This window comes from Pseudochaenichthys georgianus, chromosome 24 (genome assembly GCF_902827115.2).
Source record: "Pseudochaenichthys georgianus chromosome 24, fPseGeo1.2, whole genome shotgun sequence".
NCBI lineage: Eukaryota > Metazoa > Chordata > Actinopteri > Perciformes > Channichthyidae > Pseudochaenichthys > Pseudochaenichthys georgianus.
In genome coordinates, this window is record NC_047526.1 from 858,130 (window position 1) to 885,437 (window position 27,308).

General features: G+C 42.1%; 1 protein-coding gene across 1 annotated transcript; it reads right to left on the reverse strand.

Moving 5' to 3' along the window:
• Positions 1–2,506: 2,506 nt before the first annotated feature.
• Positions 2,507–23,801, reverse strand: frk (fyn-related Src family tyrosine kinase). The gene is made up of 8 exons (XM_034076369.2): positions 23,183–23,801; positions 11,436–11,557; positions 7,257–7,420; positions 6,979–7,147; positions 6,194–6,352; positions 4,892–5,073; positions 4,493–4,658; positions 2,507–4,311 (listed from the first exon to the last, which is right to left on the reverse strand). Exons 1-8 carry the CDS (start codon positions 23,569–23,571, stop codon positions 4,103–4,105), a joined length of 1,560 nt encoding a protein of 519 aa, XP_033932260.1. The 5' UTR covers positions 23,572–23,801; the 3' UTR covers positions 2,507–4,102.
• Between the last annotated feature and the right edge of the window lie 3,507 nt (positions 23,802–27,308).

Here is a 27,308-nt window from a genome sequence, read left to right on the forward strand (position 1 = left end):
TGGGAGCGCCTTGGGACCCCTCAGTCAGAGCTGGTTGATGTCCCCAGGGAAAAGAAAGTTTGGGGCTCTCTGCTGGAACTGCTACCCCCGAGACCCGACCACGGATAAGCGGGAGAAGATGGATGGATGGATGGATATTTCAAACAGCGTGGTTTGCATGTCTTTATCCAACAAGTGGATAATTGAGCACTTTTAGAAATGAATGTGTCAGATTCAAAGGAGAACACACAAAGATTCGGTTGATGCCGGCATGCGCTGACGGTGCAGATCACTGCAAACTGTTCATATCAAAGGCCTCTTCAAGTTCCTCATACGGACTCTGCTGTGCATCTTAAACCTGTAATAAATGAATGAAGTCAGACACACTCATTCATCTGAAGCACTTCTATTGCTTATCATTTTATTCATTCTGTGAATGTTTCATCTCTATTTAAACCCTTTTTCATGAACTATACAGAACAGGTCTGCACACTTTAGATGCGTTTGATGGACATGTGTACCAGAGATGGGGACTCGAGTCTGTGACTCGGACTCGAGTCGCACACACAGAGACTTCAGACTTGACTTGGACTCGTGACCAAAATACTTCAGACTCGACTTGGACTCGTGTGTTGGGACTCGTGAACAATCATTGTGTTTTCTATTTTTGGCGTATTAAAGGTGGGGTAGGTACATTTGAGAGAAACCGGCTCGAGATCGCTAGAATTTGAAAATACACAACCGGAGATAATCTGCTAGAGGCTGCTACTTCCTTATAGAGCCCGCCTCCTCCAACACACACGAACGCGCACATGACCAATGATAACGAGATAAGTTTGTGCCCAGATGGAAGGCTGACAGGCAGGCAGGCCATCCAGTTATTTTAGCCGGGCTCATTACGCAGACGTGCGCGCCTCTGTTACTACCTCGTAGTAACACCATGGCGACCGGCGGCACACTTGCGGCTGTACCGCTTGTAATTCGGTTCAACTACAAAAACTTCGAACAAAACGCCGGCGGCACCAACGAAAGGAGCGCACACTGCAAAGTCTGCAATATCAAAATCAAGGATGCTGGAGCAACAACGTCGAATTTCATCAGGCACTTGAAAACTCACCCGGAGAGGTCAGTCACATTAACGCATATGGACGGTTAGCGAACATGTTTAGCTCAGCATCAGCTGTGTAATGCTAACTTAGCTTGCTGCTAGCTTTGTAACTGAATATTTGAAAAGATTAGTGAATTGCTTGTCACACTTGTTTGAGTTGAGTGGCGTTGACATCCAACTCTTGACATGACATAAAAAAGGTCGGTAACGTTAATCATTACCCGCTTTTAAGTACTTTTAACAGTTTCCCTGCGGGGGATTAATAAAGTATTTGTGATACTGATTTCTGATTCTGAAGTGTTTTGCTTATAAGTTGTTTGCATTTAGCTAAAGTGTGATGTTTTCCTCATATTGCATTGCAATAGCCTGTTTAAAGTGATAGATAAAGCTAATAGATATGAGTGATAATAACACAGTAAATGCTTTGAATGTATTAGATATAGCTGTGCAGTATTCTTAACAGACTGGATAGCAGCAGACAATAGAAGGCTTATTACAACCAGAAGAGACATGAGACTTTTATTTTGTTAGAGACTTGAGACTTGACTTGGACTCGTGACCAAAGACTTGAGACTTGATCAAGTCTCACCCCACAAAGACTTGAGACTTGACTTGGACTCGTGACCAAAGACTTGAGACTTGACTTGGACTTGCAAAAAAAGACTTGTGAACATCTCTGATGTGTACAGACAGAAGCACTGAAGCCTCATCATGTCCTCCTCCTAAAGCTCTTCCCTCTGGTGCCAGGCCATGCTGCTCTCTCGCGGGGAGGATCTCAGAACAGTAGCATTGTCTCTCCATTGTCCATGTATCTAATCGCGCTGATTCTTACTGTGTTCGAACTTCCTGATGGATTCCAGGAGTAGAGCATACCCACTAAACATTGTTGTGGTATGGAAAATATCTCAAGAATATTGAGGCTAAATAAAAACAAAAATGGTCACTTCAGTCTTTCCGAGTTTATAAACTTATATATTGAAATGACAACACATCTCTCTTAGTATTATCAGAAATAGCAGACTAAATAATGTAATGTACAACACATGCATGTCAGCTGATAGTTACTGATGAGCAGGTCAGAAGGGCCACTGCTCCCTGATAGAGATGCCAGAGAGAGATTTGAGTGCACACACTAAATGTCTCAGAGTGTCAGCGCCCCCTGTGAAAAAAAACACAAATTACATGAAGGCATATTTTTCAATAAACCAATTGAAGCTTATAATAATTTTAAAACGGTGTAATAAATGTCCCCAACATTACAAAGAAAGGGGCAAAACTCAGGAAAGGTGGTATTTGACACTGCATGCAAGAACAGGACGTGCACAGGAAGGGACTTTGGCCACTCAAACCAACAGTGATTACATATTTTTCAGGAATTTTTTTTTTTTTTTTTTTTAAAGACTTTTATTAATCCCCGTGGGGAAATGGTTTCTCTGTATTTGACCCATCCTAGTGTTTGGAGCAGTGTGCTGCCATTTTGAACGGCGCCCGGGGAAAACATTCGGGTCAGCAGAATAGACATTGATTTCTACAGACTTAAAGGGGTGCTAATATTCCTTTTGAAGTCTTCCCTCTCCTGTACATGGAAATTGTCTTCTCATGGATCTCATTCAAAACCAGCTTAGAGTAGTTCAGCAACCAATCAAACAAAGATTATAGTAAATAAAAATCATTTAATAATGTAAAATACAGGATTATATAAACAATGGCATGTATATGATGTCATATTAAAATATGTTGTTCATGAAACTAAAAACATCATACAGAATCATCAGAGCATGAAATCATCCACCACTCGCACTGAATGTGGACGCAGATCCGACACAAATCATTTCTAACGATCGGGCACACAGTGTCGCTTAGTTCAGTCATTGAGTCATTAGTCCAGGGGCAGGCTGGGAGATGTGGGGGCCTAGAAAAAAGGGCCAGCAGGTATTAAAGGAGCAATAAGTAACATCTGTGTGCACTCATAATAATCATCTGTGCTGTCAAATTACTCCTATTTTGCACACAAATTACATTAAACAACTTTAACACACCGTTTATGCATTAAGAATATGCATTAGTAAGTCTCTCCTAGCTATCAACAGTTCCAGATGCAGCAGGAAGCCGTTTCAAACCATGGAGTATTTTTAAAGATTTCATTTCCATTTCCCAGGAGTTGGTGGAGACCAACACGAAGCTAAAAGAGGGTTAAGACTGGACGTGGAGGCTGAAGAAGAGTTATGACCAGGCTTAATAATATGTTGTTTATAATTCATTCTAGATGACAGTGCAGCTCTATTTATTAGTTAAAAATGTAATATAATGTTGTAAATGAATAGAAGGTCATTTGGGTTTGTCCATTCCTCCTTCAGGGCTCGGGAGAAACTGGACCACATCCATTCCTCATTTTAACTCTTGTACCTGTCTTACAGGGGACAAAGGCTTAAGTGAAACTATTTCATCATATAATCAAGGCGTGGCCTTAAGACTGAAGTAGTAGATTAGAGTCTTATCTTTCATTAACTGGGCCCCTTTAGCTGGGACCAACGACAGTCTCCTTCCTTTAAACAACCTTAAATCACTTGTAGCTATGCATTTAGGAATGGGTGCAGTTGAGGGCACCTGCCACTCTGGACCTGACGGAGCGTGTCAGAAGTGACTCGTGACGTATGGCAGGTCGCTTGGCAAAGGAAAGAATGTATTGCACACATTCCTTTCAGCAGGAAGAACCGGTTGGAGGAGGAGGACGGACAGCAGCTCTCTGTCTCTGAGCTTTAGTTACAGCAGCCTGTCTGAAAGTGCATGGAGTTGTCTAACAAAGACATGTGTCCTCACCAACTGCTGCATCCAGACCACTCAGTGTTCTATCACATGCAGATCAAACATCCTTCACTTGACCGAGTGGACATTTTAATTACACTTCAATCCGTGAAATTGTTCATGCTTGGATTCAGGTGATTGTGATGTATTTTCAGTGCAGAAAGAATAGTTTATTTGTGTCTTCCAGCGTCTCACAGCCGGCTCAGAGTGCTAGTACCGGGCAGCATCGTCGTACGAGGTCACGTCCATGTCGAAGAAGTCCTCCAGCTTCCACTGCAGCGTCTCGAATGTGGGCCGGTCCGGCTCTTCCTGCTTCCAGCAGTCCATCATTATGTCATACATGACTTTGGGGCAGTTGGGGGGGCATGGCATCCTGTAGCCCTGGGGAACCCTCTGAACCACCTGGTAGTTGGTCATGGCTGCAGAAAAACACAAGGACAATGGTACTTATCTCGCAGACGATTCTCTTCTATAGTCCGTTGACCTGAAGGGTTTTGAGACCTTTGGAAAGTTACTTAAAATCATAGAATTCTGAATACAATGTTTTCTATTTTTTCTAAATCTCAGAGAATGATTTATGACCAGCAAGATGAGTCTCACCGGGATACGGCATCTGTCCAAACGTCATGATCTCATACAGCAGGATTCCAAAGGACCAGACATCTGATTTAATGCTGAACTTGTTGTCGTGCATGGCTTCCGGAGCGGTCCACTTCACAGGGAATTTAGTTCCTTCTTTGGCTTCATACACATTTTCATTCTCTTTCTAAAAACAAGACATTATAGTTTGTAACTGTCCGTCAGTCAGCTTCATTGTAAAGATATGTTCATTCACAACACCACCAGCCTACACTGATGTCTGGATGTTCACACAACCTGTGGTCTGTTGTTCAGGCAGTAAACAGGGTCAAGTACTTATTTCAGGCTGTGTATACTGTTGTATTTTAGTTTGTAACTATGACATACAGTATACTACAGCACTTTAAATGTCATACCCACCATGAACACCCTGGCGAGGCCAAAGTCAGCCACCTTGCAGATGTTGTTCTCTCCCACCAGCACGTTCCTCGCTGCCAGGTCTCTGTGGATGTAGTTCTGAAGCTCCAGATACGCCATGCCTGACGCCACCTGGGCAGCCATCTCTATCTGGTCAGAGACACGCAGCATGGCGCCCTTATCCTCTGCAAGCAGGACAGAGGAATAATCAGTGCAGTCTTAGCATGCTAAAGGTCTAAAGATACCGTCATGGCATAAAGACAATGGTGATAGAAGTAAGTATATGTTCTATATATCTAATCTGGAGATGTTATTAAGATGTAAAATAACACATTTGCATGATATGGTGGTAAACAGAAATGTTTCCAATGCTAGATGGAAGCAGGGAACTTTGACAAATCTAAATTACGGCTGAATGATTACTCTTATTATTCTCTCTACTTAAATGTAGTGAGCAGGACCTTGTGAACACGTCTTGGCCATGAGAGGTTACAGCAGTAGGGTGTATGGTGACTTGTGGTCGATGTGAAACGACATCTCACACCCCACTGGGCAGTATGCCCCTCGGCTGAGCTCAGACATGTGGTCTCCCTGGCTCTATGCCACACTGAGGAGCCATCATGTGAGCATGTTACGGCTGCCCTCAGGTAAAGGTCATCCAGGACATGCATTCACTTCACATAATATACATTCCTCCTGTCTGCTACATTTAATATATACAGAAACAAACATAAGGTTTCTCTACACTAGCAGCCACAGTTTCACCCTGGAAGGCATGCATTTAGAGGTTGAACTTGTACGTTTGTGAAAGCATGAAAAGTGTGAACGAACAAGCCTGCGAGCAGCTATTTCAAAATGGTCTTTTCTATACGGGCATTTAGAGTTACACATGCGGGCCTAATGCGTGTTCTGAGCGTCAGAGCAAGTGGACTGCTGGGAGACATCAGGGTTTCTTCTGCACAACTATTCCCTTACATTCAACTAAGACAAATAATAAAACCATACACATATTAATAAAACTCAAGTTTAAGACGAACTCAATGGGAAAGTGGACGGAGCCAGAACCTGGAATGGATTTCGATGATGAAGGCAGCTGGATCGTCTGGCTGAGACTAATAGAGAACATGATGCTGAATATGGCGAACACGTGTTCATTTGTGCACTGGAGGATCGTAATAGTTGTGTTGATCTGTGATAAATCTCTGCTCATCGCCCTGACACTTGCAAGCTAGCAGTGGACTTTGATGTGGTCATAGAGCAGCAGCAGCTCATAAAGTCATGGGGAGATAACATGAGGTGTGTTACCTTGGAGGTAGTCCAGCAGGCTGCCGTTCTTCATCAGCTCAGTGATGATGTAGATGGGCTGCTCCAGGGTGCACACAGCGTACAGCTGGATCAGCTTGGCATGCCTCAGCCTCTTCATGATCTGAGCCTCTCTCAGGAAGTCCTCCGAGTCCATGGTTCCTGTGATGGTGGTACAGGGTGTGGCAGTGTCGGTTACATTGCTCCTCGTCGCACTGTGTGTGATACAGTGTGTGTGTACACTGTGTGTGATACACTGTGTGTGTACACTGTGTGTGATACAGTGTGTGTGATACAGTGTGTACACTGTGTGTACACTGTGTGTGATACAGTGTGTACACTCATTCTTACACAGATTCTTGGAGCACCATCACGGAGCTCATGTCTTGCTTTAGCGTCTGACTGTCTGCAGGACTACAGAGATGACTGGCCTGATTTCATGAAGCTCGTGTGGAAGTGTGAAACATCAAGTGTGAAACATCAAGTGTGAAAGATCAAGTGTGAAACATCAAGTGTGAAAGATCAAGTGTGAAACATCTAGTGTGAAACATCAAGTGAATCTTAAAGCAAGGATGGATATTATGGGAGATTATGTTTGTCTTCACAAAACAGGACGTGTGATGCATTTGATGCATAATCTTAACTACAGACGAGAAACAACAGTTAGTGAGATATTATTTCATGTATCCCATCTCTATTAGACGGATCAAATCAACTTGTTTCCCCGTCCTTAACACGAGCATGTCTCTGGTTCGACCCCTCCAGTCAGAGTGGAGGCATTAGTGTACCAGGTTTGAGGGTCTTCACTGCGACTGCTGTGGTCTCGTTCCACAGGCCTTCGAACACTTCTCCAAACTGTCCGGCGCCAAGCTTCCTTAGCAGCTTGATGGAGTTGCGATCAATCTCCCATTGGTCCACGGTGTTGTAGGACAGGCCGTGAGTCTGTGGAGCCTCCATCTGCACACACAGGAAGAGTCTACTCACATGCCCATGACTTCATGCTGTATTCAAACGTGAACTTTAGGAAGAAAACAAGGGATGACAGGATTTGAGAGGATGCGTTTACCTTTCTGCAAGGCTCCCCCAGACGCACGCAGAGGCCATCGGCCTCCTGGGAGTAATGAGCCACCAGCTCCTGGACAGTAAGGAAGGACCGGGCCCTGGACACAAACACGTGACCATTGTCCAGTTTTTTCAGTTTGTAATGCTTCACCTTCCCACAGTCCAGCACTGAAACACAAGCCAACATCAGAGTTTACACAAGAGCAGGAATTGTGAGGTAAGGTTTCCTCTGACAGGAGGCTTCAAGTCTTTATCAAACGAAGCCCACGCATGTGTGGGGGCGTTCACTCTCCTGTACTGTGTGCTATAGCTTTGTGTGCATGTAAATGGTCTGTAACGGCTACAATCCCAACGTTCCCTCCAGAGGGAGTTTCTCTACCACACACTGCTCCCCTGCCTGAAAAGCCTAAAATGGACGCCAGCTAACCAATCAGTGTGGAGTGGGCTCTGGTTTCAGACAGAGGGTGAAAACAGGTGCTGCAGCACAGGCAGTATGAGAACAAGAGCTTTTTGAACATTAAAGCATGGAGACATGTCCCAGTAGAGACACTACATACTGATATACACCTGAACACCAGCAGGAGAGGACTCTTTAAAGTAGAGACACTACATACTGATATTCAGCAGGAGAGGACTCTTTAAAGTAGAGACACCACATACTGATATACACCTGAACATCAGCAGGAGAGGACTCTTTAAAGTAGAGACACTACATACTGATATACACCTGAACATCAGCAGGAGAGGACTCTTTAAAGTAGAGACACTACATACTGATATACACCTGCACATCAGCAGGAGAGGACTCTTTAAAGTAGAGACACTACATACTGATATACACCTGAACATCAGCAGGAGAGGACTCTTTAAAGTAGAGACACTACATACTGATATACACCTGAACATCAGCAGGAGAGGACTCTTTAAAGTAGAGACACTACATACTGATATACACCTGAACATCAGCAGGAGAGGACTCTTTAAAGTAGAGACACTACATACTGATATACACCTGAACATCAGCAGGAGAGGACTCTTTAAAGTAGAGACACTACATACTGATATACACCTGAACATCAGCAGGGGAGGACTCTTTAAAGTAGATACACTACATACTGATATACACCTGAACATCAGCAGGAGAGGACTCTTTAAAGTACAGACACTACATGTACATACTGATATACACCTGGACATCAGCAGGAGAGGACTCTTTAAAGTAGAGACACTACATACTGATATACACCTGAACATCAGCAGGAGAGGACTCTTTAACGTAGAGACACTACATACTGATATACACCTGAACATCAGCAGGAGAGGACTCTTTAAAGTAGAGACACTACATACTGATATACACCTGGACATCAGCAGGAGAGGACTCTTTAAAGTAGAGACACTACATTCTGATATACACCTGAACATCAGCAGGAGAGGACTCTTTAAAGTAGAGACACTACATACTGATATACACCTGAACATCAGCAGGAGAGGACTCTTTAAAGTAGAGACACTACATACTGATATACACCTGAACATCAGCAGGAGAGGACTCTTTAAAGTACAGACACCACAGACATACTGATATACACCTGCACATCAGCAGGAGAGGACTCTTTAAAGTAGAGACACTACATACTGATATACACCTGAACATCAGCAGGGGAGGACTCTTTAAAGTAGATACACTACATACTGATATACACCTGAACATCAGCAGGGGAGGACTCTTTAAAGTAGATACACTACATACTGATATACACCTGAACATCAGCAGGAGAGGACTCTTTAAAGTACAGACACTACATGTACATACTGATATACACCTGGACATCAGCAGGAGAGGACTCTTTAAAGTAGAGACACTACATACTGATATACACCTGAACATCAGCAGGGGAGGACTCTTTAAAGTAGAGACACTACATACTGATATACACCTGAACATCAGCAGGAGAGGACTCTTTAAAGTAGAGACACTACATACTGATATACACCTGCACATCAGCAGGGGAGGACTCTTTAAAGTAGATACACTACATACTGATATACACCTGAACATCAGCAGGAGAGGACTCTTTAAAGTACAGACACTACATGTACATACTGATATACACCTGGACATCAGCAGGAGAGGACTCTTTAAAGTAGAGACACTACATACTGATATACACCTGAACATCAGCAGGAGAGGACTCTTTAAAGTAGAGACACTACATTCTGATATACACCTGAACATCAGCAGGAGAGGACTCTTTAAAGTAGAGACACTACATACTGATATACACCTGAACATCAGCAGGAGAGGACTCTTTAAAGTAGAGACACTACATACTGATATACACCTGAACATCAGCAGGAGAGGACTCTTTAAAGTACAGACACCACAGACATACTGATATACACCTGCACATCAGCAGGAGAGGACTCTTTAAAGTAGAGAAACTACATACTGATATACACCTGAACATCAGCAGGAGAGGACTCTTTAAAGTAGAGACACTACATACTGATATACACCTGAACATCAGCAGGAGAGGACTCTTTAAAGTAGAGACACTACATACTGATATACACCTGAACATCAGCAGGAGAGGACTCTTTAAAGTAGAGACACTACATACTGATATACACCTGAACATCAGCAGGAGAGGACTCTTTAAAGTAGAGACACTACATACTGATATACACCTGAACATCAGCAGGAGAGGACTCTTTAAAGTAGAGACACTACATACTGATATACACCTGAACATCAGCAGGAGAGGACTCTTTAAAGTAGAGACACTACATACTGATATACACCTGAACATCAGCAGGAGAGGACTCTTTAAAGTAGAGACACTACATACTGATACACACCTGAACATCAGCAGGAGAGGACTCTTTAAAGTAGAGACACTACATACTGATATACACCTGAACATCAGCAGGAGGGGACTCTTTAAAGTAGAGACACTACATACTGATATACACCTGAACATCAGCAGGAGGGGACTCTTTAAAGTAGAGACACTACATACCGATATACACCTGAACATCAGCAGGAGAGGACTCTTTAAAGTACAGACACTACATGTACATACTGATATACCCCTGAACATCAGCAGGAGAGGACTCTTTAAAGTACAGACACTACATACCGATATACACCTGAACATCAGCAGGAGAGGACTCTTTAAAGTACAGACACTACATGTACATACTGATATACACCTGAACATCAGCAGGAGAGGACTCTTTAAAGTACAGACACTACATACTGATATACACCTGAACATCAGCAGGAGAAGAAAAAAGGGACTCTTCATAACCTTGAATTAGAATGCAAACATTACAAAAGTGTGTTTTTCTTTGTCAATGTATTGCTGCCTAAAGAAATAAGCATGAACAATATATTCTAATGATCAACATCTTTAAAAAATTGTAATAGAACAATAACTATTCATTCATATTATTTTATTCAGCCTTTCCTAGATTAACTGGGGTTCTCTGAGGTTCACACAATACTATTTATTAAATATATTTAAAACCATTTGTTGCTTGGATGCCTTGCTATTAAATAAGTAAAATAAAGATGGGTTAAATGCATTTTCACCGTATTCCCACACACTCTGTGAAATAACCCGGGGCTGATGAGGTCATCAACTGGCTGTAATTAATGAACATGGAAAGAATTCAGTCATAATGGAAAGAGCAAGGCCGGAGTGAGAACACAGATTAGAAAAGAGGGAGATAAAGTTATCAGCCTGCTTTATGGGAGCACAGGCCTCGATGTATTCCACTTCATGACCCTGAAACCACTAATCAAGTCAATTGATGATAAGAGATCTTAACAATAGCGTATTTGAAAATGTGTGTTTTGTGGCAGAGAAGTACGCACACAGCAGAATGGTACAATAGTGCGATTATAATGAAGTCAGTTTGCTTTAAGAATGTGAGAGACATTACTACAGCAAACAGCTTCCCAAGTTATGATGCGTTGATAATTATTCTGATAGTGTAGCAGTTCATTGATAGAGGGTTTATCATATGGCTTTTAAAATCTCCTTAATTGTTTTAAAGGAAAATCATTTAAGTTATTATCTATAAGTGACTTCACTTCCTGGAAATCCATTTGGAGATATATGTATTTGTTCACATTGTTTTAGAGACCAGTAGGGTAGGCCCAGTCTTCTCTCACCTGAGAGGGAGCGCTCGCCTCTCTGACTCTCACAGTTCCTGATGAGGAAGGCTCCTTGCTGGTTCCCCTCTGCCAGCAGCATCTTCTCTGCATCCAGCCGCTTGGTGTCGGGAAAATACCATCTGCAATCACAATGTATGAGGAAGCAGAACTTGTCAAATGTAAAGGCTGTAAACTGCATTATCAATACTTGTATTGATTGCAAACCGTGAACTGTCTAAGCACTAAAACACTGTATAACACCGTCTCCTTCCCCCACTCAAAAATGCAATGCCAATTTCTGGGTCGTTCTACAACAATACATCATCACTGCACCACTCTTTGAAAGGCTCATCTCTGAGCCACACAGCTGCATGGGGGGGCAATGCGTTTAATCCACATTCACCACAAGCAGGAGTCCCAGCCAGGCTGTAGAAGTCTAACCAATAATTGTAGTATTTTCATGATTTTATGGAATAAGAACATAGAATTGATCTAAAATTATACTTAACCCTGCTCAATTAATCGTATTTTAAATCGCAATTACGATTATGGCTTGCAACGATTACGAAAACAACGTAATCGAAATATAACGATTATTTTTGTATTATTAATCTTTTTTTTTTTTTTATTGGTTTTTCAGTTAATTTATACTTAAAGTTCAGGGTAATCAACTGTTAAAAACATACTGTTCAAAAACATTTTCTCCAATAAATGGATGTTTTCAAAGTAAATGGATAATCGTTTTTAATAATGGTTATATCAATTATTGACCCAAATAATCGAGATTATGATTTTTGCCATAATCGAGCAGCCATAGTTTCTAGCAAAGAATTGTTATTTGGTCTTAAATTGTAGTTCAACATTTATTTCCTGTTACTTCTGGACCATGACGGCGGCCAGCCTTTAATGTTTAACTGAGTGGAATGTGTTGAATATGTTTTACCAACATGTTGGCTATATGTTAAGGAGTTGTCAGGTTGTGACAGTGCAATGCAACATGTGTATTGGTATTTATTTAAATGTACAATTTATTTTATATTGGTTTTTCAGTTGATTACCCTGAACGTATAATTCAACAGTTAAAAAGTTCCAATTATTATTTGTATTTGTTTTAAAGTACAATAAATGGATGTTTTCAAAGTCAATGAATAATCACATTTAATAATCGCAATTACAATTATCAGTGGCGAGCCGTCAGGGCCCTCTAGGCCAGTGGCGTAGCGGAGGCCCGGAGCTTAGGGGGCCCCGCCCCCACTGTAGGCTATCCTCTTAGATTTCGTAACGCGGGAACAGGGCGCAGAGGGCGGGGCCCCCCCCTCCCTGCTATGTTGCTACGTCATGTGTACGCTGCCTGTAGTAGTACAACAGTGTATCATTATAATTATTTGCTCACCTGCGATAGGGATAGCCGGCTGATAACTAATGTTCATTGGCAGGCTGGGCAGCGTTCAAAACAAAGCGGGAAGCATTGCTCATATAAATAACGTTCATTAGTTGCGTCGCCGGTAAACATGAAAAATGAAGCGCCACTACCCAAGCGGTGCTCAGAAAAGCAAAATGAGAGCGAAAGCCGAACAGGAGAGGGCAAAACTACCTAAAATAACGTCATTGTTCCGGCAGGCATCAAAGGTAGACGTAGACTCTAACGTTACTGCAGATAGACCGCTAGCAACCCCCCCCGGCCCCCGGCTGTCAGCTCCGAGTCCAGGCAGACAGCCCAGCAGCCCCGTTACAGCCGAGCCAGCTAGTCGTGCCTCACGCTTCGAGACAGGTTCGAATAATAGAAAGTTTTATTCGCAAATCGCCATAAACAGTACGAGTCAGTATGCTACAGGTTACATTGGAATTGGAATATAATACGTTCCTTTTTGCAGGTCAGCAAGAAGTCAGCTGTGCCCCCTCCGAGGCCAGTTCAGACATAGCCAAGGTTGCCCAGCCAGCTAGCCGTGCCCCGACAGTGACAGCAGCTCCCACCCACCCCAGGGACACGTTGGCCAGCGACAACTCTGTGACTGAATAGTGAATACCCTACTGATAGGGGGAAATTCCCTGTAGATTTAGAAGACGATGATGTTAAACGGTACATTCTGACGGGCCATGCAAGCCTGAAGGGCCATTCAAAAGGGATGGGAAGGGAAGGTGTCTTTCAAAAGAGTTCTATAACAAAACATCCAAAATTGGATGTAGAATTCCGCGCAAGTGGCTATGTTACTCGCCATCTATAGACCGGGTGTACTGTGAGCAGTGCTGGCTGTTCGGTGACAGACCGTCTGCCAAGCGTGGAGAATAGGAATAAATGATTGGCAGGGTCTCTCTAAAAAGATTAAGGAACACGAATTCTCTCGCTCTCATTTGGCAGCATGTGCCGTGTATGATACGTGGAAAAATAATCTGACCATCATAGCCGCGGGAAGTAGGGGTGCTGGGGTGCTGCAGCACCCCCTGTTGGCGAGTGGTGTACATTTGAAAAACTGAGTGACCACCTAAATAAAAATGATTAAACTACATAAAATAGTTATTAAAAAATGAGCTGTATACAGTAGCATATAATAGTCATAGTATATATCAGGTGGCTTGAATTTATTTTCCAAATAAAATCCGAGTCATCTAGGTCGTAGGTCGTGGGAGAGTAGTAATTGACGCGACACACACACACTGCAGAGTGACAACTTTCTAGAATGGCGCAAAAAAGGATTTTTTTATCCAACAAACAACCCAATAAAAATAGTGGACCACCAGCTACTCCTCAGCCCACCACCTCTACAACTAGAGTAATATGACACAGAAGAGACTGACACATCTGACTTTGATGCATGTCCATAGTAACATGTTGGACAATGGATGTATCTGCTCTAATGAGGGTCTTCATTAGTGCCACCCCAGGCTACATTTGGAGTTTTGTGAAGCCCCAACACGTAAGACGATATTTTTCCTTTAATGCTGCTGCCGCTGTGCAGTGTTTGCCTTGTCAATCAGTTAAAATTGAATTCATAGTTTTATTAATATTGTAAATAATATTTTCTGACTATTTGTAATGTTATGTAGGTTTGTAAGACCCATAGTTGGCATGTGCAGCTGTTGTAGGTCTATAATGGTTTATTAAGTCTAGTTAAGGCGAGACACCCCAGGTGAATAGGGTAATTACCTACAATAAGGCAATTGTTTCTTATATTACAAGTTATCTGAATATGCAAATGAGCCATTATCTCATTAAATGTGCGCATATTTTAACACATTTCAGGAACCGAAATCTGAACTTTGGATAAAGCCAGGTTTCATTTTGTAGTCATATTAGTATCTAAGGCTTTTACAGAAGGGATTTTGGATATCTCTTTTTATCACTCCATAAATCAGAAAATACTGTCAACAGCCCTAAAATATCAATTTTCTCCATGTTTCTAGGTATAAAATCTTATATAATTCAGGCTATGAATGATATATGAACAAACCCTTCTGTAAAAGCCTTTATAATATTGATAGGAATATAACTGGAAGGTGTGTTGTATGTAAGTGCAACTGAAGTGGACATTTCGGACTCAGAGTAGGAGAAAAAACTAATTTTGAGAAAACGACCTTTAAAGAATGCAGTGAGGCGCTAGCTAAACCCTCCTGTTCTTTGGATGACAGCTTGCGCATCGACGCACTCCGTGAAGGTATTTCATGTTCGGGGTCATTTGTATAATCGTGCTTAGTGCAAGTGACAATTGTTGTCGTCTTCTCTGTGAACGTTTTTTTCGCCGTTCTTTTGCCATTTTGAGATTTCAATTTCTAGCGGAAAGCAAACCAGGAAGTGTTTTAGCACATCACGTGACGCATCTGAACGAATCACGTTGTCAGAAGTTGACACCAGCCAATGAGATTTCGTTTCTTGGTTTAAGACCCTTTTGTACTTTCACGATTGGTTGCTGATACAAAGCAAAATGACCATATTTGGATCCGATGAGATTGTGCAGGAGAGACGAAGCTTTCCCAACGATGACATTGTGCAAACAGCGGTGGCGGTACTTTATGTTACGTTAGAATGCTAACTTTTGGTGAATTTAGGAGAAATATACAGATGCAAATAGACAAACTATAGTAAAATGAACACTTAAATGTGTATTTTGTATGTTTTCCTTCCAAAAGCCTGAAAGAAAACATATTATGGAATCAAAATAGCACAACATCTCAAAATGGACCAGTGCATGAAAAATGATGTTTTTGCCTGCCGTGTCTCGCCTTTAACAAACAATTTATGCGGCTCGTATCACTGACAGCCGGGCCCGGGCCGGCACTGCCTTTTATTTATTTTTTTAAGCGGCTCCCTCCCCACTTTTGGCAGCACCCCCTGAGCAAAATGACTTCCCGCGGCTATGCTGACCATTGACGCGCAAATAACATCTGAGTTTAAGAGAGAGGTGGGGTTTTGGACCGAGGTCCTAACCAGAATAACTGATGTTACACTAACACTGGCCTCTCGCAACTCTGCTTTCCGGGGTCACAGAGAGAAAATAGGTGATATAGATAATGGTAATTTCTTATCTACCATAGAACTTATGGCGCGTTATGATCCAGTTCTGCAAAGGCTTATTGAAAGCAAAAAGATGGTGCACTACCTGCAAGTCCTCAAACCGAAATAATTTCATTGCTATCGAAAAAAGTGCAGGACACAATCATTACAGACATACAGAATGCTATTCGTTTATAATGGATACTACCCAGGACATTTCAAAAGTAGACCAACTGAGTCAAGTGTTCAGATATGTTACTATAGCAAATGATGAAAATGGAAACCCTACAGAGGTGAAAATAAACTAAAGTTTTTTGGGCTTCCATGCAGTCACAGACCAAACTGCTGCAGGTCTAGAGAGAGAAATTCTCGAATCGATGGAGAGAAAGGGGATACTACTTGGGAAGTGCCGCGGACAAGGATATGACGGGGCTAGCAATATGAGTAGCGTCTACTCCTGTGTACAAAAATGCATGAGCCCAACGCAGTGTACATTCATTGTGCTGCGCACAATTTAAACCTTGTACTCAATGACGCATGCCAAAATATACCTGAGATAAAAGACTTCTACGACACTGTTGAAAGGCTATATGTATTCTTTAGTGGAAGCATCAAACGATGGGAGCTTTTGGAAACACACCTCTCAGTGCCCAAGGCTGGCCAGCCTACACTGAAGAGACTATGCCCGACACGATGGGCATCAAGACAAGACGCCGTCCAATCATTGCGGTTCCGTTATGCTGACATTATGCAAGCGCCAACTAAGATAGACTTGCTCTCCAAAAAAAGCGAGGAACGTGCCGAGGCGACTGGCTTGAAAAAGGCCATGGAGAGCTTTGAGTTTGTTGTAATGACTGTAGTAAAGGGCAAGGTCCTTAAAACAGTCAACATTGTGTCCCAAGCTCTCCAGCGCAAAGAGGTGGACCTCTTACAGGCGACAGCAATGCTTGGTAACGCAACCGATACACTTGCCCAACTCCGAGGAGAGTTTGATGGCTTAAAAGCGACCTGGCATCCTCATGGGGTGTCCACAGTCTCTTCAAAGACAGACGCGCAAGGCGCACAAAGAGGCACTTTTCAGAGCTTTGCGAGGACCAGCGGCTCCAAGACCCAGGGGAGCATTTTAGAGTGGCGGTATTTTACGCAAATATCAATATTGTCGTTGCCCAACTCAAAAATCGATTTGTTGGAATGAGCGAAGTTGCACAGCGATTTTCTTTTCTGCTTCCCCGCGAACTTTTGCGCACAACAGACAAGGATCTGTCTGAGTCCGCAAGTGCTTTATCAGGCCAGTATAAAGACGACCTGTCAGCCGAGTTTCCTTTCCAGATCCTGTCCCTCCGTAATGCTCTTAGGCCTACTATAAAGACAATTGAGTGTGGAACAATCAAAGACCTTGCACAAACCCTGCTCATTGAAAATCAGTCCATTTTGCCAAGTATCCCCGATGTTGCCACAGCACTGAAATTGTTTTTAACTATACCCGTGACTGTTGCCGGTGCTGAGAGATCTTTCTCAAAACTTAAATTAATAAAGACATATTTGAGGAGCACAATGTCGCAAGAGAGACTGTCTGGGTTAGCAGTCCTTAGTATTGAGAGCCGACGCGCGCGCAGTATAGATTTAAAGACTGTTATACAGGACTTTGCGCAGAAGAATGCCAGGAGACGCGCTCGTATAAAATAATAGGCCTACAAAGCAGCTCCTGATTGCATCCTCTATGTAGCCTATAGGATGTGTTTTATTTGTAGGCTACTTTTCTTTTATACAGAATGTTATATATATGTGAACCGTTCCGTTGTGTGAACTCCAATGATGATAGGCTATAACGTTCTACAATATACCTTCATGTTACACAGCCACTTGTTTGTATTTGTCAAAGATGTTTAAATCATATGTATATTATTATACAGTTCCTACTGACTTTACTGTTTAAATCAGATGTATATTATACAGAAAGTTCCTACTGACCTATAGGCCTACTGTTTACAAAAGATGCCTGAAAAAATAAACATTTAAAAAAAGTGGCCACGATGTCTATCCCATGTCACTCTATTATTGATTTAGGGGAGGGGGCGGGTCCCCATGGTCCGACCTGCGGGGGAGCCCCGAAATATTGCGCAACGCCACTGCTCTAGGCCCTCTGTGAGGGCCTAGGATATTCTAAAAAATAATATTTAAAAACATTTAAAAAATATATATATTTTTTTAAATATATATTTTTTAAATATTATTTTTGTTATATTTTTCATTAGTTTTACCGAAAAAAAACTTGATATAATCGTATTTAAAATAAAATTTCCAAAGAAAGAAATCCTTCGAATCTGCCTGTTCACAGTTTGTTTGAATGTGAAGGGTTACATGAAAAAAGCTCGTCTGGCCCTCTATGCGATTCACAGAGGGCCCGCTATAGTAAAACAACGAGAGAGTAATGTCAAGTGACAGTACAATTGACCAATCATATCTTCCCTCTAAATGGGAGGGCTTTATTATCGCGGACTTTATGACACGTTCCGCCCGCTGCGCTGCCAAGTTTATGCATGTGATATATCAACGGGTCAAGCTAGGCGGAATTAGCATACGTTCATTCACGATGGCTCACGTTAGTGATAGTGATGACATAGTTGCGAAACTACTAACAGAGTCTTTTTCAAGAATGAGTTACACGGATAAATTGGAGTTAATTACCAAAGGGCGACCAACACCACAGCTTAATTTGGTTCAAAAAACCAAACGGTTGGAGAGGCATTTTAATATCGGCAATTACGCCAGATACAACTGGATGACCGGATCAACCAGGGAACAGAAGCTGTACTGCTGGGATTGCTTGCTTTTTGGAGCGGACAGTGGGTCATGGGCCAGAGATGGATATTCTGATTTAGGAAGTTTATCCAAATCAGCACATCGCCATCAGAATGCTTCAGGTCACCTCAGAGCTACTATTCGGCTTAAAACATTTGGGGACACCAGGATAGAGCTCCAGCTGGATGAGCAACAACGCCGGGGTGTCATCGCTCATAATGAAAAGGTGAAGAGGAACCGAGGAATTTTGAAACGCCTCAAATTGTGTGGTGTACTTGGGCAAGCAGGAGTTGCTGTTCCGAGGTCACGATGAGAGTGTAACTTCATCAAACAAGGGGAATTACATAGAGTTGCTGGATTTAGTGGCAGAATATGACAGCGACCTGCACACACACACCTCGCCACATCAACAGTCTTTACCGGCACATCTTCAAGGATTCAGAATGACCTGATCAGCGCTGTCGCTAGTGTAATGACGGATAGCATGAAAGAGGAGCTGAGGAAGGCACCTTTTGTCGCGGTCATGTTGGATGAAACGACAGACATTAGCAATGTGGCGCAGATGTCATATGTGCTTCGATATGTCACTGACGATGGGATAAAAGAGCGTTTCTTCAAGTACGAAGATGTGACAGAGGACAAACGAGCAGAGGCCATAGCTACACGGCTGCTGGAGTTCCTGAGGGAGAGTGGCTGTATTGACAAAGTGGTCGCGCAGTGCTACGATGGAGCAGCTGTTATGGCCTCTGGATTGAATGGGGTGCAAGCGAAAGTTAAGGAAACAATTCCACAGGCCCTTTTCATTCACTGCTATGCTCACATCTTACATCTCGTCTTGTCAAAGGGAGCTTCCAAGATAAGAGTGTAAGGTCTTCTTCTCCCACCTCTCTGGCTTGGCCACCTTTTTCAGCCGCTCAGCAAAGCGCACCAAGCTACTGGATGATATTTGCCAGCATAGGCTTCCACGGGCAGCTCCTACTCGCTGGTGCTTTCATTCTCGCTTGGTGTGCACAGTGACAGAGAAGACCAGGGAATTGAGAGAGGTAAGATAATAATAATAATAATAATAATAACAATGAACGTAATGGAAATATTAACAATAATAAAGAAATGATTTAGTGTTGGTAACTACCCACTCATAAAAACATGAAGGTAAATAACTATGCTAGTATTACATTAAATGAAAAGCTAATCTTAGTGTTTACTGGAGGTCTATAAGTTGTTTTTTCTAAACTAAGCATTACTCTCGTAGGTGTTCGAGCACATCGTAGACCATCACTCAGAGTTTGATGAGGAAACTGTTCATTGCTCTGATGGATACATCACCCTCCTTACCAGCTTCGATTTCAGCTTTTGGTTGAAAACCTTCCACGCTATCTTCTCCTACTCGGATGTTGTTTTTGAAATACTTCAGAACAAAGGTTTTGATATGCAGTTCTGCCTGGCCAGAGTGGATCAGCTACAGCGACAAATTGAACAGGAGAAGGGGAACTTTGACAGCGTCTACGATGAAACCCAGGCTTTGGTTGGCCCTCCGGGCGGCCGTGGAGCTCAAGGAGACGTTCGTGCACGGTACAGGGAGCTTCACTGCAGCGTAATTGACAGCCTGCTAACCCAGACTTCCAACCGCTTCAGTGACCACAAAAAGCTGGAATTCCTGGCCCTTCTGGACACGCAACAGTTCGGGCATTACTGTAACTATTTCCCAACTGCTGCCTTGAACAGTTTGATGGAGAGCTATGGCGGATATTTCGACCAGACTCGACTGCACACGGAACTCGCTGTGATATACGGCATGTCTGACATTTTGGGGAAAAGCCCAGCCGACATTCATCAGTTTCTCCTCAAAAAAGGACTGAGTGAAAACATGAAACAGGTGTACACCCTCTCATGCATCATCCTGACAATACCTGTGTCCACTGCCTCTGTGGAGAGGTCCTTCTCTGCGCTGAAGCGCATAAAAAGCTACTCGAGGTCCACGACTGGGCAAGTCCGACTGTCAGACTTGGCCTTAATTTCGATCGAGAAGGAATTGCCGATTGCTTTAAAAGCAAAGGATCAGCTGCATGACGACGCCATCAAGTTCTTCATCCAAAAGGACAGGAGGATGGACTTTGTGTTTAAGTGATTTATCATCAAAGGTAGGCCTAAGTCATTTTCAATGTGGGCCGCCGTGCTGACTTCATTCATTTGTAATTGTTACTTGGCTGTGGGTGCCCTGTCATGATAGGTGTTTATATAAATGGTGTTGTTTTGTGTGGTAGAGGGTCGCTGTCATTGATGCGTTTTGCACCCCGGGCCGCTGTTTTGATATTCCGCTGAAGTATACTATAGGCTGACGTAATAACTTTTTTTTTTTTTCGAGGGAAGAGGGGGGTCTAGAAGAAGAGGGGGGCCTAGGTAGAAAAGTCACGGCTCGCCACTGACAATTATTGACCCAAATAATCGAGATTATGATTTTTGCCATAATTGAGCAGCCCTACCCTGAATTAGTTCATCATGACAGACATACATATGGGGGTCAACAAGGGGGCCCACAAGTTATTTCTTTGCCCAGGTTGCCAGGCAGATGGTTCTCTACAGACTACATATGAAAATAACTGGAAGCTCAAATTTATCAGAGGTGAGCCAAAACAGAATATAAACATTTTGGACATGTATTAGGAAATGTGCAATGTTACATTCATCAAAGGCTAAATGTAAAGCACCAACCCACATCAAATTGGAACTCCTCCATGTATCTCAGGTTTTTTGTGAGGTTAACTATGACACAAATGATGCGGAACATGTCCATGAGAACAAAACAGGAGAAACAGCTAGGAAGAAACAGGTTTCACTGAGAGGCTGAGCATGCTGAGAATGAGTCACAGACACGGGTTGGACCTTTGTGACAAACTATTTCCAACCATTCAGCTACACGCAGAAATAGAGGAGATGTTGTGTTCGTGAACACAATGTGTGTAAATGTTCGCATTCACAGAACTGTATCTGAGCGAGGCCTTTCGTAGAGCTGACTACCTGCAGCCAAAAATAATCCTGCTGCTAAACAAGTTTCTGGTAGGACAGATGAAGTCATTGCTCTGAAACAACACAACATCAGCGAGGTGTTTCAAAGCATTGTTGCATGTGTTTTCAGACTTACTGCCAGGAAATGATTAACCTGTAGGCCTACATTTCCTGCTCACAGGTAATCAATGACTAGTTTAAGCCAAGCCTTTGCTTTGTTGCATTATTCAGCAGTAAAGACCTACACAAATAAAACTGATCCGTCTTGTACATCTGTATCAAAATACAAAGTTATGGCTCTTAGAAGACCTATATTCTGTCAGTCAGTAGGATTTCCTAACAATCTTGGAACACAGGCATTGGAAGTAACTAAGTAAATGTACTCAAGTACTGGTTCAATTTTGAGGTACTTGTATTTTACTTGAGTATTTCCATGTAATACTACTTTGCACTTCTACCCCACTCTAAATCAGAGTTAAATGGTGTACTTTACTCCACTACATTTATTTAATACCTTTAGTTACTTTACAGATTTCAGGGTTCATACACTTTTTCACCAATGATTTTCAATGACTTCTCCATGACCTTTACCTAATTTTCCATGACCAAAAACATTACTCTTTCTCAGCGGCACCACTGAAAATGGTTTATTTTAACATAGAACAGGAAAATAAGGTCTGAAACAAATCAAATAGTAGACTTACTAGCTTCTACACGCTAAAGCAAATAAAATCTCTCAGCAAAACACCTCGTCAGTTAAATGCCATTTTACGTTTCATTACAATACAGTATTTATCATCATTATATTATTACTATTTCGGCGATTAGATAAAATATATTTCACGCAACTTTAGTTACATTTCCATTACTTTTCCAAAACTTTGGGAAAAATATTGTTTTCCATAACTTTTCCAGGGCCTGGAATTAGCATTTTAAATTTCCATGACTTTTCCAGGTTTGTAATGACTGTAAGAACCCTGAGATTATGATTAATGATGTGAAATATAATCAAGTGTTGAATCAGACTTTATTTCCACCTGGAGTAAATCCACCAGCTACCCTGCAGTCTACAAAGTACTTCAGACTAGCTGCACCTTCACCAGCTTTGAGAACACTTTCATGATCAATCATTATAAAGCATATCAGATATATTATTCTGAAATGGACCAATCTGCACAATGACTACTTTAACTATATTTTGATGATAATACTTTTTCTACTTTTACTTGAGTAACATTTTGAATACAGGACGTTTACTTTTAACGGAGTATTCATACACTCCGAGTACTTCTACTTTAACTGAAGTACAACATCTGAGTACTTTTACTTTAGATTTGAGTAATCTCCACCTCTGTTGGAAGATAACAAGGTAACTGGGAAACTCTGGTTGGGCTTGAAGAGAGGGGGAGCGCTATGTTGGAGAACTCTAAATGAATATGGAAACAGGAACTGAAGATGGTGGACTCACGGTTCTGCATCGATACTCTCCACAGGGGCCACATAGTTCGCCGGGATGTATCCCGTTTTGGGAGCCGAGACCCCGTTGAGGGCTTTGGCAAACCACCAGTCCCCAGCGCTTTTGTCCAGAGCCTCCAACGTGTCCCCGGTGCGGAAGCTCAGGTCCTCCTCGGTGCGGCCGTTGTAGTCATATTGGGCGATGTACAGGTCCCCGGCTGGGAGCGGTGGTAAGGTGCGTTGAGAATGAAAGGCTGGATCTACTTCACTGTCAGCAGCGGGATTTACAAAAACCGTGACACCCTTTTCCCCAGGCTTTAAATCCGCATCAGATTGGTTCGGCTTTTTAAAACATTTTAAAAAACTATGCCAGCACGAAGAAAAGCTGATCTTCGTCCCCATGGTTCATCCGTCAATCACAGCGAGTCATTCCTGTCAGCAATACGCGGAACAAGTTCGGGGGAATCCCTCCTGCGCGATCATTATCCACTTTCCATAAAAAGATCAGTGAGTCATTTCAATATTCCTAGAGCTGGGAGCAGTGTTTGGCCTCAGCACGCACGCGCGCGCGCGCACACATCACCGTGGCCGTTTCTCAATGTCGAGGAGGCTTGCTTGGTAGCACATGTATGCTGGGCATTTAAACCATGATTTAAACCATTTGGTCTAGCTGCAGCCGCAGCAAGTACACGACACGCCCCCTACACGACACGCCCACCTGACACGACACTACGGTGACTGAGAGACATTGATACCGTACATGGCAGATTAAAAACGAATTGCAAATGTTATTGTAGCATTTTAAGCAACTATTAGGCAAATAAATTAATAATATAGTCTATCCGTTTGAGACACAACAGTATATGACTTTAAGCACAAATCATTTTGTCCAATAAATTCAAACAAAAAAGAGGCTTAGTAAACTTTATTTTAATTTTTTGGTAGGCCTAGACCTACATATAGCCTACAATAGGTAATAATGAGATCATCTATTAATGTTTGTCTAACTGCTACACATGTATTTATACATACATGTAGATATTTATGAACATCTAAATATAGTTGTTACAGGTTTTAAGATATAAATAATCACATCATGGTGTCATTAAGGTTTCAAACAGGTTCATGTAAGGTAGGCCTACTATAACATGAAGACATGATTTTGAAATTTCTGAATCTCACATTATCCTGTAATTTGGTGTATTATTGATATGGGTTGGACACCCCTTCACAATGATCATCATTTACTTTTTTTAGATCAAATCAGGAGGGCCAGTCAGGCCACTCATGAGCTCAATCATTCACATTTATTATTATTACTTTATAAATTAAGAGTGCTAGGGGTCTATTACAAAACCTTTGAAGGAATCGTCATGCATTCTGAATGTTTCTCTACTTTAAAAACATGGCTCAAGATCCTGTTCTTGTTTAATATTATTCTTACTAATTTGTGAATTTAACGTCCATATTCACTCTTCAAAACTGAAACAACACCAACATTTTTTGTTAAAGCATTGCAGGCCTAAAGCTCCACGTCAGTGACCTATAATTTAATTTCTTCCATCAAACTTTAAAAATGGCAAACAGCATGTTTTTAAAGATTTAATCTTTTAACAAACAAAATATCAACTTAAAAACACGTTTTTAAAGCAAATAAACTTGAAACATAAACCTATTTGTCATTTCAAAATTCACTTTTATTGTCTGTGTGAAACGCACAGTAGGCTATGAGCGAATAGATAAACATTACAAAATTACAAAGTCGTACAATATATATCATGTGCTACTATCCATTATGATAAGACTTTTCAGCCCGCGACCCCCAAAATAGCAGTGCCAGAGACTGGCGACCCCCGACGGGATAGTGATCTCCAGTGTGCTGGGCAGTGTGGCGGCGTAGGGAGCCGAGGGCACCACCGGAGGAGAGGCGAGCGATGACAGCAGCATCACCCTGGTGGTGCAGAACGGGGAGTGGGCACGGCGCGGCGCACAGACTGAGGGGACTTGTTACACGGAGCCCATCACCGGACCGAGAGTTTGATCCTGCCTGCGGCGGGAGAAGGCGGTCTGCTCGGCCTGCCCTTGGCTCTTGGGTCCCTCCTTAAACAAATAAATAAAAACCTTTTAAAGGTGGGGTAGGTAATTTTGGAGAAACCAGCTCGAGTGCGCTAGAATTTGAAAAAATCTGCCACTTCCTTCCAGAGCCCCTCCTCCAACACACACGAACGCGCACATGACCAATGAGGGCACGAGATAAGTTTGTGCACAGATGGAAGGCTGACAGGCAGGTAGGCCATCCAGTTATTTTAGCCGGGCCGGCTCAGATGATTGGTCGTGCTTTTTACAGCGCCACGGCTTCCACAGATGACATTTTTGTATGGATTTTTTGTCAAAGCACTTCAGATATTCATCGCTATCGGGATGTTAAGAGCATTCCATGGAATATAACAAAAAGTGTATCTCGAGCCGGTTTCTCAAACTTACCTGCCCCACCTTTAAATGAAACGTTCATCTTAACAGATAAGATTTGATCATTTATTTTAAACGTCAGGCCTACAGCATGGCCACAAACCCCATCTAAAAACAGAGGCTCTGTCCTAATTACCTGATTGCATCCACCTGGGTTACTTGGCTCAACCCAATAACTTTATATAAGTTTACTCAGTATTTACATTCTTACATTCAAAATTCTATTCAATTCAAATCAGTAATATCTTTAAAAACTACAAGTCCTTTTATATTAGCTGTGCACCATTATGGTGTAAATATAACCTATCTATGAATTCGATCAAATGTAAAAGTCAGCCGAATTAGTGTTGATACTGCAAGGAGACGTATTGTGTGAAGAGAAATTGAAGATGTTGTTTAATTGTTGATATTTATGATCCACGTCAAGTATTCAGTTTCGGCAGCATTTCTTCAGTTTTTCCAAAGGTCTTCTCATCAGGGCTCTATACATAAAGAACTACGGCAGATCTGTAATATACAATTCAGCTGAGCCGTGTATTACAATGCCGTTATGTGATGACTTTCAAAGAGAAAAGCAAGAGCACTCGGAATTAAGTATTATTTTATTCTTTTCAAATGTTTTCCGGATTTCATATAATATAAACACCAAATCCCAGCATGCATTGCGGCTAAAACATCCAATCAGCGAGTTTAAACCATAGCTGAGGATCTTGGGTAATCGCTCGAAATGCCTACGTCTGTTTCCGGTGATTTTTATTTTGAAATTCAGTTCCTGACGAACGCCAAAAAAGACCGAGATTATGGAATTAAACCAATAAATAAAAGCAAGGATAATTGTGTGTTATTGGTGAGTAAATAACAGCGTGTTATTTTGAAAAGAATAACAAATTAGAAGGAAAAAAAGATTTAAAAAATACAGATTTCAGTATCCTGAGGCTCTGAGCCCCATGTATTTTCCTCACAGACGGCAACATTAAAGGTCTACAATAAAGACCTACATGAATATTTGGGATGTTCTTGCCTTTAGATTCTCCCAATAAGTCCAAGTACAGAGGGTGACTCTGCTGTGAAAAAATAAACACATTTCCACCAAAAAAACGTTAGCAACCATGAATGTGTACACATTCATGAAGTAATCTTCGTCATAAGTAGCAAACTAAACATCATGTACATGTACTGCACAAATAATCAGAAATAAAAACGCATTACTCGCATAAAATGACATCAAAACGCATTTTAATGGCCAAATGAACCTTAAAATAGGCATTTTCCACGGAGAATAACACGAAGGTCGGCCATTGTTGTTGATCACCCTGGTCTGGGAACTGTTGCAGCGTCCATAGCAACCACCTTAGCAACCATGAATGTGTACACATTCATGAAGTAATCTTCGTCATAACTAGCAAACTAAACATCATGTACATGTACTGCACAAATAATCAGAAATAAAAACTCATTACTCGCATGAAATGACATCAAAACGCATTTTAATGGCCAAATGAACCTTAAAATAGGCATTTTCCACGGAGAATAACACGAAGGTCGGCCATCGTTGTTGATCACGTGGTCTATGAAGGTCTATGGGACGCCCTGCCCGTAGAAGCCTGACTTCCAAGGGGTACCTGTACGTAATAGAGTGACGGCGAGGGGCCCTGACCGTCCGTCAATAT

Bases quoted from the DNA above. Each gene is read 5' to 3' on its own strand.
- frk (XM_034076369.2), bottom strand. From the start codon at position 23,571: ATGGGGACGAAGATCAGCTTTTCTTCGTGCTGGCATAGTTTTTTAAAA. The intron at 11,558-23,182 runs GTGAGTCCACCA...TTGTGATTGCAG, and splicing joins GAGAGTATCGATGCAGAACC to ATGGTATTTTCCCGACACCA. The intron at 7,148-7,256 runs GTAAACGCATCC...CTGTGTGTGCAG, and splicing joins TGGGGGAGCCTTGCAGAAAG to ATGGAGGCTCCACAGACTCA.